General features: G+C 40.6%; 1 protein-coding gene across 2 annotated transcripts in view; it reads left to right on the top strand.

Moving 5' to 3' along the window:
• The window catches only part of FBXW7 (F-box and WD repeat domain containing 7), a 169094-nt gene that overhangs the window by 57384 nt on the left and 97209 nt on the right, over positions 1-14501 (top strand). For both annotated transcript variants that reach the window (XM_064148656.1, XM_064148658.1), the window contains exon 2: positions 11382-11939. In XM_064148656.1, the coding sequence (XP_064004726.1) occupies positions 11451-11939 (489 nt within the window). In that variant the 5' untranslated portion in view covers positions 11382-11450. The remainder of the gene's footprint in view (positions 1-11381; positions 11940-14501) is intronic.

The raw sequence follows: 14501 nt of genomic DNA, 5'->3' as shown, positions 1-14501 counted from the left end.
CTTTCACCCCTGGCTGTGCAGATACAAAAGATTACTTTCCTAGTTCCAGAAATAGTTTGTCCGAGCAAATTCAGGTTTCCATAGATTGTTAGGCAAATGCCCTACTGCTGAAGGATGCTGTTTAATTGATTACTGAAATAAGATTCTCAGAGAGCCATTTTAAAGGCATTGAATCAATAATGATAATTACAACCATTTCCATTTCTCCAGTGGAGCCTGCTAACAGTCTCTTTGGGTCAGGGCCAGAATGTTTTAGACAGGTTGAGCTATCATCTTCTTTCAGACCTGGCAATCTCACATGCTGTTTGTCAGCAAGTGCCTTGCTGTTCTGCAAGGTCAGATTTTAGATCTACTGCTGGAAAGCTTCTCTGCTGCACAGAGAATGTAAAACTTGAGAACCAATGTGTGATAGGCAGTGTTCTGGAGATGTGAGGCTAACGAGAAGGCACTTGTTTGTTTTTAATACCATGTGGAGACTGTAATTGTTTGGGTTTTTTGCTTTTAAGTGACACACCAGGAAGGGGAATTTGTTCTGCCGTGTCCCAGTAGTATGTGACCTCGTTTACTCATGTCTTTCTAATTCTGAGAATGCTGAAAATGCAGATGAACCACTATATTAACAAATTTCAGCAAGTTTGGTAAATCCTGCCATTCTGTTTCTTTATTTCTTGCTTTTATTAAACAGAAGAAAGTGCAGATCAAAGGGTGCTTATCAGACATTGATGCAAAGGCATTTAATGAGTTCATTGACTAGCTCTGCAAAATGTGTATGATCTGGAGTTATTTGAAGACTTGATATTTAGAATGGAGACAATATTGCTTAGTGGATACTGCCCAGAATCTGGTGGAGTGTACACAACTGAGCATCTCAAGATAGGAATTTGGACTGATGGCAGATAGCCATTCTTCATAAAATATTTATTAATCCTTGTTCTTTTAGAGAAAACTGACAGGAGTGTGGCTGAGCTGTATTTTTTCCCCCCACCAAAACAGTGAAATACACTGGTGTTAGTGTTAGGATCTTGCATTGCTTGCATGATGCACATTTTGTACCCTAACCTGATTCTCAACTGTTTTTTTCTTATCTCAGAAGTTCATTTTACAATTCTGTTGAACTAAGCACAAATATCTTTGTCTAGCCTTTTACTCCCAGCAACTTTAATAGTACTTTTCCACCTACCATTTAGGAGTGTGTAACAAACAAATAGTATGTATAACTGTTCATCATTTTTTTAATGAACAGCCAACTGAAAAGTAGGAAATTAAAATAGAAAGTGTTGACAGGAGCCCACAATAAGCAGTGTCCATTATGAATCTTGAGGTAAAAATGTTGATGATGGCTTAGCAAGACTTGGGAGTTTTGTCCTTTTTCCCTTGTCAGTTGTCATCTGGTATAGTTGGAATACTAGTGTAGTGTAGAAAGGCTGGGAATTTTGGAAGTGGTACTTTTTATTGTTGTTCAGTTTTGTTTGTTTGCCTTTAAGAGATGACTGTTTAATCTTCAGTAGGGTATTCTTTATTTTTACAATAAGCTGATAATTATTTCTAGAACATTAGTCTGCTCTTGAAGCCTACATTAGAACAAAACACAAGGATTGTAGTTCAATGGCATAACCTGAATTGCTTCTCATTTATTTCATTAGTCATGATTAGGAGGCTTGAAAATACTGTTCCTTGCCTTCGAGTTTCTGGAGACTAAAGGAAGTTGATTATTCTTGCTGATTAGAGGTGTAGTATAAGAGATGTTTGAAAACGGGGCATTTATTTTAAACTTCTAAAAATTATTTAAATACAGATGTTCTCGGGTAGTTGTCACTGCCCTTGATGGTCAGTTTCCTCAGCTTCAATCCTGATGTCTCTGTCTCTCTAATCACTAGAATTCTTTTAAGGGTGAAGAGTGTACTGTTTTTATCTTTGTGTTGTCATTCCATGTTAGAGGTGTCTATCTCAAACAGCTCTGAAATAAGGAAGATTTTAGTACTTGGTGTTATTTTTTCCCCTCCTTTCCATTTAAATGTAGCTAAATGAAGATGAAATTAAACTGAAATTAGTTACTATTTGTCTTCAAAGTCTATTACCCCATTTCAGTTAAAGATGACCTTTTTTTGGTCCATTTTTTCTGCTCTGTTTTCTAAACAGACTTTTTTTGTCTTTGTGCTTTTCTGTCTTATCTGCCTGTTTGTGCTGTTGTTCTACAGCATTTACTTTGGTGATTCAGTCCAAGAAGTCATACTACTGTTTTGCCAGAAGCTGACACCAACCATCTGGTAAAATAGCAATTCAGTATCAGTAAACCCATAATTTGGGGAAATATACTCAAAATTACTTTCATTATTAGTTGACAGGAAAGAAACAGAGAGACAGAAGTCAGTTGGGCCCTCTATAAATTGCTTTGAGGTTTTCAGACCTAAGCATCCTAATGGCAGCAGTTTTGCTGCCAAATGTTGTTTTGCTTTTTGCCTTCAGAATAGTTTGCATTAATAATGAGCAGCTCTGCTTGGAAGTTATTTATGTATTGCTCTTATGATTTAGCTTTGCAAAGCATCACTGTGCTAGGTAACAGACGGTGTGGCAGTTCAATTTATTGTGCTGTAAAGGCCTGTAGGTTTTCCCATTGGAAATACATCCCAGCCCCAGGGCCACATTCAGCAATGTTGTGGATGTTGAAGAAAACCATTGAAGCCGTTTTGGCAGTATTGTGCAGGCTTGTTGAGCCTGATGGTTGTGGAATAAGTCTGCACTGGAACTAGGCAGGTTTTAATCAGCACTTGAGTAACATGTTTTGCCTCTGTCACTGTGGGAGCAGAGAGGTGGTGACAACAGCAGTTCTTGTTTGTGTGTATCTCCAGGGAGAGGCAATCAGCTAACAGTGCCCTCATAGCTGTGTGTGTGCTGCACTCTCTGTGCTTATTGAATCTGCCTGTTGAGCAAAGATGGAGCACGTGTCTAACTTAAGACTCAGTGTTGATGATTTTACCATCATCCTAGTAAGCTGTTACAGTGAATAATAATCCTCACAGCTAGTTTAATTTGGATTTTTCTCATTTCAGCATTCAGTGGTTCTTGCCCATTAGATCTTGCTTTTTGCTCATTAGATAAAATCCCTGTTCATCTAGATTGTTGTGAAGAAAGTAGTTGTTTCTGCATAGCAGTTCTGTTCATTTCACTGAAAATAAGTATTACCAAATATTTGTTTTGGACTTCATAGTGGATATTTCCAGTTCCTTCCTTTGGTACCTATAGTTTCAATTGTGTGTTTTCCATGACACAGTAACACTCTAGCAAAGCTTAGCTAAAGTTTGTTACTAGAAAGCAAGACTAGAAACGTTGTCCTTATTGCTCCTTGGGCTCCTTTCCTATAGGTGGAAGGCCTTGCACTGCCTAAAACTGTGCTAAATGTTTGTTTAGGGCAACTGGAAAGGTCTTCATGTGCAGCACCATTGCTCATGCTGTAAACTTGATTTTTGTGAGAACTTCTGCTATAGGCAATATAGGTAGTCAGGTTTGGGGGACAGAAAGGCATGTGTAGGAACTGGAACATAATGCTCAGTGTGGTGGGATTTCATTACAGCTTGAAAAGATATCATCGTAACTGCTACAAATGCACTAAACCTATTTACTTAGCTTCAGAGAAGAGTGAATTCAATCTCCAAATTATCCAAAGGACTCCTTAGTTGGCTCTTGCACCATCAGAAGATTCGTGGTCTTTTTTGTAGGTAAATTCTGTAATAGGTGTGTATTTATTATGAGGTAAGAGTTGGGATGATTCTCTTGTGAATTTCTGGCCTTTGCTAAGTAGTCATGCAACATCATCTTGAAAATTGAAAGTATACTAAATTGCCTGCCATTTTTTGTAATCTGAAAATTTTTCAGTCTGTGTACTGTCAACTAATGTAAGTTAAGATACAGCAACATAAACAGTATGATCTAATGTTTGGTTTTTGCAAGAAGCTCTGCCTTGTTAGTATGCACAGAAGGCATAGTTTGCATGAGACTAAAGTACTAGCAGATATAAACTTGCTATTCTAAATTGAGCAAACAAGGATGCTTCTACAATGACAGTAGTAGGCTTGTAGTAATCAAATTTGTGAAAGAACAAGTATTAATTACGCAAGGTGAGAAGTTTTTATTTAAAGAGGTATAATTTTTAATGCAGGAACCCACATAATGATGCAGTTGTCAAAGCAGAAAGGATATGACCATGTAGTAGAAAATTGTGTGATTTTCTTGCATAGAGGTCCTTTCAGTGAGAAAAAGGACACTGCTTGTGGAGGCTTGGAAGATTTACATGGAGATGATGCCTGTTTCATTTTCAGCGGTTAGTGGAAACATGGCACCCTAAAGAATAACTATGTTAACTGCTTTCAGTTCAAGCTATGTATTCTAAACTTCTGCTCATGAAGGTCTATTTGTCTCTTCTACCTCTAATATTCCCTTATCGTGCCACTCAACTTAAATACTGCTAAGAACATACAAATTCTTGTAGCAATTACTGATTTCCTAAAGTACTTTTTATGTTGTCATTCTGTGGTGGCTTATGTGTGCTATTTCTTCTTACTATGCAATATTAAATACTTCACCTGTGTCTACAATGGATAGGATTGTGTGATAGGTCCTGCATACACCTTTGTCTTTCCAGCCCAGAGTTAAAACGATTACTTTCTTTTTAGTGGCTTCTGTGTATTTGTCCTCATAACTTATTGCAAGGAGTTGGTCTGTCATGTTTTTACTACCCACTTATCAGCTACTGTCTTGCATCTAAATCACTTTCTGCATGGAGTGGATCAGAGTGAGCTGTCAGATATGGTAAAGTAGCACTACTGAACAAGAGGAATTGGTAGACTGAGGCATGGGATTAGAGAAAGAGCTGTGTTATGAGTCAGTCCTGGGAGAAAAAAGGTAGTTCGGATGATGAAATAGAGAAGGGATAAGGTCTGTTGAATTAGGACCGTGAGGGTTAATAGAAGCAGTTAGACAGAATGGGAGGCATCTTACAGTAGACCATATGGAGCAGGAAAAATAGATTTGGTTGTTGTTCAGGAGGTCAAGGCACAAAAACTTCATGAAAAGCTTCAGAAGGTAGATACAAAGTTAGGACCAGATTACAATAGGGAAGGGAATAATTAAAGCTAGCCATGTAAGAAGGCAGCTGGGCTTAACTAGATCTGCACAGAAAACTTTAATTGTGGTATTGTAAAAAAAGGTGATAAATACTAAATCTTTTATTTCTATGCTGATTTGTTAGATGGAAGTAGATACTTAGTGAAGTCCTTTCATTTAGCTTTGGTTACTTTGATCACTTTGCACTGAATAAACAACATGAATTGATTCTTAAAATATCTGGAGAGTGACAAAGGGTGCATGATAATTTCTAATCCAGCAGAAACATTGACATGTGCTGCTCCACAAGGTATTGGCAGAGTTTAGCTGAGCAGGGCGATAGAACTGGAGCAGAGAATTGTTTTAGCTGCTGAATTTCTTCTGGACTTTGGAGTCGTGAATTAATGGAGTTGACCAAGAGATTTGAGGTGTGTGTATGGTTTGGAAGAAGTAGTTTGTTGTTATTAAAGAAAGCATGCGTGCTTGTAGAATGAACTGCATTGTTATTGATGTGTTTTGTGTTGGATAGCCTGTAATCAGATCTTATATTAAACATCTTCTTTAATAAAACATGCAGGCTGCTTGCTTGTAGTGTTTTGTATTGTTTAGCTATCATGCCTATAAACTCATTATTTTTCTTCTTTTCATGTGTGCTTTGTTTTTAAATAGACATGGTCAGCAATCTTACCAGTGTTAATTGTTGTTTATTTTCACCTGCTGAATGCTGCACTTAATTCTCTTCATATGTGTATTTTCCAAAGAGACTTAACAGGTCTCAGGTGGCTGGCAGGGCTGGTGTGTACCCATTCTTGGGGCATTTGCACTTTGTTTGCTAATGTGTTTGGATTAAAAGCACACTTCTAAAGTGTGATTCCTGATTATCCACACCTGATCCTCAGTCAATGAGTTAAAGCACAGCTGTCGCAGAGCACCTTCTGGGTGAAACTGAACCAGAAGGTGATTCCAGCTCTTAGGGTCAGTTTAGGCCCCAGGAGTGAGAGCCAGTCTGGAAACAGCCCTTTTCCTTACAGCCCAAACTCTGTGTGCTGAGTTTCATCTTGGTACATGTGCCCCTACTGCACGGCTGGCTAAATGTAGCTCTAGCTTTAAGTTATTAACATGTCAGTGTCAATCCTGGACAAAACACGCTTAGAAGGATTTTATCTCTCTTTCGGAAGGTAGATTGGGATGTTGAAATGAAATCATGGGAGATCCTTATCTTCAGTGGGGTGTTCCTTGTTTTACTTTCTGTTTACCTGACTTATAATGCAGTATTACTCAGTTAAATATATCCTCCTTTTTTTACTGTATTACTTACATTGATATGTTAGCCCAATTATCTTCATCCACTGAATTTGTAATCTCAAAAAGATTTGTTCTAGGAGTGTCTCCTGCCCATAAACCATATAGTGACTGTAAATATTCTGTCCTTAAAGTAATTGCTGTCTTAATCAATGTTGGTATGACTGAAGTTAGTATCCAGGTCAGTCTCTTTAATTTCAAAGTTATTTCTTTAAAACCTTTTCAGGTTCTGCTACGCTTTGTTAAAGCAACAGCCCTACCACTGCCCCTGGCAGGCACCTCTCTGCGCCCACCCCAGGTCCTTTCTCTTCAGTTTCAAGTCATTAAAAAGGAGTAATAAATTTCATCAGTATTGGTGAAGTTTCCCTTGTTTTCTCCTAGTTATCACACAGTATCACAGTATCATCAGGGTTGGAAGAGACCTCACAGATCATCAAGTCCAGCCCTTTACCACAGAGCTCAAGGCTAGACCATGGCACCAAGTGCCACGTCCAACCTTGCCTTGAACAGCCCCAGGGACGGCGACTCCACCACCTCCCCGGGCAGCCCATTCCAGTGTCCAGTGACTCTCTCAGTGAAGAACTTTCTCCTCACCTCCAGCCTAAATTTCCCCTGGCACAGCCTGAGGCTGTGTCCTCTTGTTCTGGTGCTGGCCACCTGAGAGAAGAGAGCAACCTCCTCCTGGCCACAACCTCCCCTCAGGTAGTTGTAGACAGCAATGAGGTCACCCCTGAGCCTCCTCTTCTCCAGGCTAACCAATCCCAGCTCCCTCAGCCTCTCCTCGTAGGGCTGTGCTTGTGGCCTCTCCCCAGCCTTGTCGCCCTGTGTTCTCACAGGTTTGGTATGTACTAGAGCAGAGTTAATTCAACGGTGCAGTGGTTGTCCTCTCTCAGTATGGGCTGTCAAGGCGTTTGCTCGGTGTTGCTTGGCATTTCACACAGGTGGTTCTGAGTCTGTGATAGTTGGAGGCCAGGAGCTGCCCAGGACTGGGTGACAGAGGTGACTCTTACTCCTTTTGGAGAGTAAGAACGAAAATACTACACACTGAGTGCAAGTTTAAAGCGAGATTCTGTTTACTATTGCCAATATGCAAAAGGCAATCAGGTAGAGTGGATACATCCACAAGCTAAGCCAAGTCTGTTGGACTGAATCCATCTAGAAGCCTACACTTGTTCCACCTTTGGCAGGCCTGAGAGTAGGCCGTAATTGCCTCCCACGCCCAGCTTAGGCCCGCAAGGCCTCAGCAGGCCGCATGACGCAGCTGAAAATGCGCTGCCTGCTAGGAGCCATCTCCCTCACAGAAACCGTGAGATAAGAGGGGATGCATGCTCTTCCCTGGAGAGAGGCGTGAAGGGATCTGAGGAGAAGGGAAAGAGATACCAGCTGGGCACTGGCTTAGTAAGCTGTGATGCCAGAAAACAGAACAGAATAACAACGTTACAGTATCCTGGGATGCCCAGGTCTGCCCACTGGGATGAGTCTTGGCCTCTGTAGTTTTCTTAGGGGAACCTGGGACCCCTCAAATTACAGCACTGTTGTTCTAGGGTATTTTTGTGATGTATGTTCTGTGCAAAACGAATGGATAAAGCTGAAGAATTTTGCTTAAATAACATTTGAGCTTCAACGTATGTGGGGAATGTGTTTATCAGCTCTGTATTTACAGCTGCGTTAGGTTTAGGGGCTTCCATTTTGCTTAGGGGTTCCCTCTGTTTTGCTTTTCACTGTGACTGGCTGCAAGTGTTACAAAACTCAGGGAGTTGCCCAGCTAGACTTGTTGACCAAGTTTAACTGAGTTTTCTGTGTTTATGCTAAGCTTTGCCACTGCACTGCAGTGTTTTTGTGCCTGTCTGAAAAAAATCTCTTAGCTGCAACTTCCCTGCCCATCTCAGAAAGCATTCCTCTGTGGATCTCCTTGGGTTTAGCTGACTGGTTGTTCTGGGCTCTGAAGGAGACACAGTACTAGCTGAAAATGTGGCATTTTAGTTCTCTGGTAGCTTATTCCTCCACAGTGATCCTGTCTTAATTCCTTATATACGGAAATGGTTGTAACTTGTGTATTAGCTGACAGCAGTTAATTCTGAAAGCAGAAGACAGCGTTGATGTTTTGGATCTTTCAGATAATGTACATCCATGTCTTCTTTAGAGAATGTATATTGATGATTTTTAATGAAGGCATTGCTTGTAATTAAATTGTTCAGTTCTGGGCCCCCCAGTTTAGGAAGGACATTGGGATGCTTGAGCGTGTCCAGAGAAGGGCAGCGAGGCTGGTGAGAGGCCTCGAGCACAGCCCTACGAGGAGAGGCTGAGGGAGCTGGGATTGTTTAGCCTGGAGAAGAGGAGGCTCAGGGGTGACCTTATTGCTGTCTACAACTACCTGAAGGGTGGTTGTGGCCAGGAGGAGGTTGCTCTCTTCTCTCAGGTGGCCAGCGCCAGAACAAGAGGACACAGCCTCAGGCTGTGCCAGGGGAAATTTAGGCTCGAGGTGAGGAGAAAGTTCTTCACTGAGAGAGTCACTGGACACTGGAATGGGCTGCCTGGGGAGGTGGTGGAGTCGCCGTCCCTGGAGCTGTTCAAGGCAGGGTTGGACGTGGCACTTGGTGCCATGGTCTAGCCTTGAGCTCTGTGGTAAAGGGCTGGAGTTGATGATCTGTGAGGTCTCTTCCAACCTTGGTGATACTGTGAAATTTTAATAATGCATTGTGCAGGCTTTTGTAGAAACCAAGTTGAGCTGATTTGTGGAAGCTAAAATTCTTAGTTGCAAAGATGTAAATAGTCTCGTTTGGTCATTTCAATTGCAGATTTTTAAATGATTTAATGCTTTAAAAAAAGCAAATACTTTGTCTTTCCACAAGAAAAACTCCCAAGTTTTTCTGTGTGCTGTGGGCTTCCTTCTGTTAGAGCTTTTCCAGAAACTCCTTGCTCATCCATGTAGATCTTTTTCCTCCCCTGCTTGATTTCTTACTCATGGGGATGGACTGATCTTGAACTTGAAGGAGGTGGTGCTTTGAATAAGTTGCCAGCTGTCTTTTGCCTTCCTGTCTTCTAGAGCCCTAACCCATCAGCTTCTTCCAAGTAGATCTCTGAAGAGGTCAAAGTTGGGTTTCCTGAGAGCCAGGAGAGCCTGAGAAGAAGTTTGGAGAACTATCTCTCTGTGCTGAAGTACTCATGGCAGTCTATATCCTTGCTGCTCTTATTCCAAGCATGACTCAGCAGTTGTGCTCTTTTCTGGTACTGTATTGCTGTACTTTCTAAATCTGTTTCTCACAGTAGCCTACTGAGTGTGTGGTGTGCTTTATGGGCACCTGAGAACAGTGTTTCTGGACATGGTGAAAAAGTTATTTTTCTCTTTGCACATGCTTTTGTGTGCAGCCTTGTGAATCTGACTACTTGTTGAGTTTGTGTCTGACTTCACACCCTCAACACAAAACTTGAGGGAGCTGCAGTCACGTTGCACCAGTCTCAAAGGCTGTATGGCTGGAGGCCTGAGTGTTGTACCACTCTATTCTCTTATATTGTTTGCATGCACATGTGTAGCTGAATCATAGAATGATTTAGATTAGACCTTAGGGATGATCATCTCCAACCTCCACGGCATGGAAAGTGCCTCTTCTCATCTACACTGGGCTGCTCAAGGCTGAACCCTGAATTTGAATACCCCCAGGGAGAAGGCATCCACAAGGACTATTCCGAAGTCCTACCACTCTTGACCCAAAGAACTTGCTCCTAAGATCCAGTTTGAACCTATGCCCCTAGCTTAAAACCATGCTCTCTTGTCCTGTTGCTAGACAATCTTATTAAAAGTCCCTCTGCAGCCTTCCTGTAGGATCCCTTCAGATATTGGAATGCAGCCATAGGGTCCCAACTGAGTCTCCTCTAAGCTGAACAACCACAGCTCCTTCAGCCAATCCTCATAGCAGACGTGTTGCAGCCCTTGGAGCATCTTTGTGGCCTCCCTCTGGACACACTCCAGCAGCTCTGTGTCCTTCTTACAAATGTGCAGATAATTTAGAAATTAAATTAGTATTTTTTACTTTCTATTAATAGGTACCTAAATTTGGCACTTTGTACTTCTCTGAGTCTCATTTAATGATACTGGTAGCTTCTTAAAATTCAGAGAGTTTTACTGCTAACAGTGAATCTTGCTAGATGAGGTACATGTGGTTTCTGGGCTACGTGAGCTGCCCAAGCGCCATCTACTTTTGGCTGATGAGTGTCTCTATGGCAAATTTATGATGTGCAAGTGATAAGGATGTAATCCTTTAGTGGGTATTCTATTTTCATTTGTCAAAAAAAATCATAATGAGACAAGTAACTTTCAATTATACCAAGATTTGCCCACACTTCAGGCATAAGACCAAAAGCAGTTAATCGTTTGAGAGTAATAGATAAAATCTCTAATCAAATTAAAGGGAAAATATAACGCCAGTTTAAAACGAATTTTTGTCCAGTTCCTTTTTAATAGAATAGAATAGAATAGAATCAACCAGGTTGGAAGAGACCTCCAAGATCATCCAGTCCAACCTATCACCCAGCCCTATCCAGTCAACTAGACCATGGCACTAAGTGCCTCATCCAGTCTTTAGCAGGCAGTGTCCTATAGTTGGATCTTTTGTTGACATGAATGATCATGGTTCTTGTGGATTCCCTGGAAGAACAAATAGTTTTTCTGAGTTTTGCAGAATCTGGTGTTTACAGACGTCATGATCAGACCATTTGATAGAAGAAATAACTCTTTTGCTACAAAGTTGTCTGCAGTCTGCTTTTTTGGTTTGTGGGTTTTTTGTTTTTTTTTTATGTGTGTGTGTGTGTGTGGTTTTTTTTTTCAGTTGTGTGTCAAAGTAGAAATTACTCTTTTTTTTTTTTAATATGTTGTCAGAAGTAATAAAGTGAAATTACATTAAATAAGTTTTTAATGCTTTATCTAATAAACAATGTAACTCATGTAATTTTCTGCTTCTTTTTTTTTTTCTTCTCCATAGAATGTGAAAGCATTTGCATCCTCAGATAGCCTAGCCAAGGTCCAAGAAGTAGCAAGCTGGCTTTTGGAAATGAATCAGGAACTGCTCTCTGTGGGCAGCAAGAGGCGACGAACTGGTGGATCTGTTCGAGGTAATGCTTCCTCAAGCCAAGTAGATGAGGAGCAGATGAATCGAGTTGTAGAAGAAGAGGAACAGCAACAAAGACGACAACAAGAAGAGCAGCACATTGCGAGAAATGGGGAGATACGAGGAGAAGAACCTGGATTTGAAGAGAGGCATGAGTCTCAGCAGGAACAGTTAGAAGAAAATAACAATAGACTTATTACAGTGGATGAAGAATCTACTTGTAACCCAGAGGAGGAAGATGATGATCGTGCTGGTGATCAAGAGGAGGAGGTGGAAGAGGAGGAGGAAATGGACCAGGAGAGTGATGATTTCGATCAGTCAGATGACAGCAGTAGAGAAGACGAACATGCTAACAGTAACAGTGTCACAAATTCCAATAGCCTCATGGACTTGCCTATTCACCAGTCATCACCATTCTACATAAAGACAAAGGTGAGAAATGTTACAAGCTTGAAAAGCTGAAATTTGTGTCCTTAATCCTTGTTAACTGTGGATTTTGGAAAATACTTTGCATATAATTTTATCATGATGCAAGCTTTTTACTTCCTGAAGAGCTCATTATAAAGAATTTATGCAGTCCACAAAATGGACTGTTTTAATTGGGTTTTTTTGGCATGCATTTGGCATGAGCAAATAGTATCTGTATATATTTTAAGGAATACACACATCAGAGGTGTGATCTTAAAAGATCAAGGTGCTTTTTTAATAAGTATTTTGATATTCAACCTCATATACCTTAGTATGACCCTTCTCACAGTATTTATGACATTTTCCTTCTCAAAGCAGACAAGAAGGCAGGTAAGTAATTGTGCATATTTGGTGTTGTCTGAGAATATCAGTTCCGTTTAATTGACACCATTGTAATGAAAAAATAGGGTGGAATATTACAGAAACATCAGGTTCTTCCTTCTGGCTGGGTTGTAGTGAGAGCATTGGCAAGATAGTGGTTCAAAGAGCAGTGTTAGCCAATTATTCAGTTATGTGGTCAATACCTGATGTTGTATGGTATCTTTCTTGTGAGGACCTTGAAAATAGTGTGCAGTGATTGTTGAGAGCTGCTGATTTGGAATAAGAATTTGCAAACAGTCTTTTTTTTTTTTTGCTTTTACTGCCTAACATTTCAGAGTTAAAAAAAGTTTTGAAGTGTTACCTCCAGTGTACATTAGTAGCTCATTATATTTTCCTGGTTCTTCAGGAAGGAGGAATTGTGTTAATTCCTAGCAGCAGCAAAAACTGCATGGATAATGAAAGTAATCATAGTGACTAAGAAGAGGGAGCAGACATGTGTTCTTGTGGAAGAATGTTGTTCCTTAGTCTATATACCAGTTTCTTAATTGGTGGTAGAACACCTGGCATCCTCTCACCTTTCAAAAAACAAAATGACAAAACCTCCTTAAATTTTTACAATGTACTTCTGTATTAAAAAAGAAAAGGTCAAAAACCTGATGTAAAACAAAATCATAGGAAAATCTGTTAACAGTGTTTCTGTCTACAACTACCTGAAGGGAGGTTGTAGCCAGGTGGGGATCTATCTCTTCTCCCAGGCAACCAGCAATAGAACAAGGGGACAGTCTCAAGTTGTGCTGGGGGAGGTATAGGCTGGATGTTAGGAGGAAGTCATTTACAGAGAGTGTGATTTGCCATTGGAACGGGCTGTCTAGGGAGGTAGTGGAGTCACTGTCCCTGGAGATGCTCAAGTAAGGACTGGCTGAGGCACTTAGTGCCATGGTCTAGTTGATTGTCTAGGGCTGGATGCTAGGTTGGAATGGATGATCTTGTAGGTCTCTTCCAACCTGGTTGATTCTATGATTCTGTGGTTCTTGCATGGCTTTTAAGAACTCAAAATCTAAGTTTTATTACAGTGCTTTGGCTTTCCTGGATATAGGGTGACTGGGTGTCATATGACAACTTGAATCTAGTATGGACTTGATATTTGACTTAAACTGCAATGAACTTCCATTGGCCTGAAGCAGATTGTCAGAAAGGCTTTCGTACAGGTGCACAGTTTCTGTGTGGCCTGATAGTTGCTTTGCATATTGTTTCCATGCGGTGCTGATCATTTTCATCTGTGGTCTGTCCCCAAGCTGTGCTCCTGAAAGACCTGTTGGAGAGCTAGGTGACAAACTGTATTTGAGAATGGTTGATTCATGGTCCAGCTTTGTTTCAGGCAGTTTTAACTGTGTACCTGAAGGATCAGCACAGGGTAGAAAACTGTTGTAGACCATGGTTACACACTAAGACTGACACAATGCAACGTTAATGTTGTCCATTTGTTAATCAACATTTAACTGTAGGAACACATTCTTCATTAAGAAATACTGTAGAAAGATAGCTTTTGGAGCACAAATGAATTAGCAGAATTAAAAGAAACACAATTAACATGCAGCTTTTGAGAAGAATAAGGAGCGTTTTTAGACTTAGCAGCTGTATTTACAAATGATTTCTGGTTCTAATTGTTGAAGATAAATCCATCCTAGGAGATTCAAACCTACTAGACTTGGCTTTAGTCTTTTAGATATGTCCCTCAGCATTTGTGCTGTAGTGTAGTTCTTGTAACTGTAGCTGGACTACCTGCCCCTTGCTGTATGTTCTTCTGTGTAACTTGGTTTGTGCCACCAGTATTGGCAGTGGTGCCTGAATCCACTGCTTACTGTTTGTGTGCCAGATATAAACCCGTCTCCTCAGAAGCATGTGTTCCTGATCCAACACAGGTGCTAGTTTGGTCTGGTTGTATGTAGCAATATTGGCAACAGAGTTTTCATCATTACCAAGTAGGAAAATTTAGTAGTGGGATGGAACAAAATGCCATAGGTGCTGTTGTGCAGCTCACCTCAGTTTTTTGATATCTTTGTCTGTGATCATTCTACCCTCGTTCCTTCCTACATAAAATACTGGACTTTTGCTTGACAGCAGCAAGCTCACTGTATTCTACCTGATCAGCTTCACCAGAAGTATAAGCCCATTATATTTAGATACATTTCAGATATATTCATG

The sequence above is a fragment of the Pogoniulus pusillus genome, chromosome 9, assembly GCF_015220805.1.
Source record: "Pogoniulus pusillus isolate bPogPus1 chromosome 9, bPogPus1.pri, whole genome shotgun sequence".
Lineage (NCBI taxonomy): Eukaryota > Metazoa > Chordata > Aves > Piciformes > Lybiidae > Pogoniulus > Pogoniulus pusillus.
This window is presented reverse-complemented; position numbering and strand designations above follow the sequence as displayed.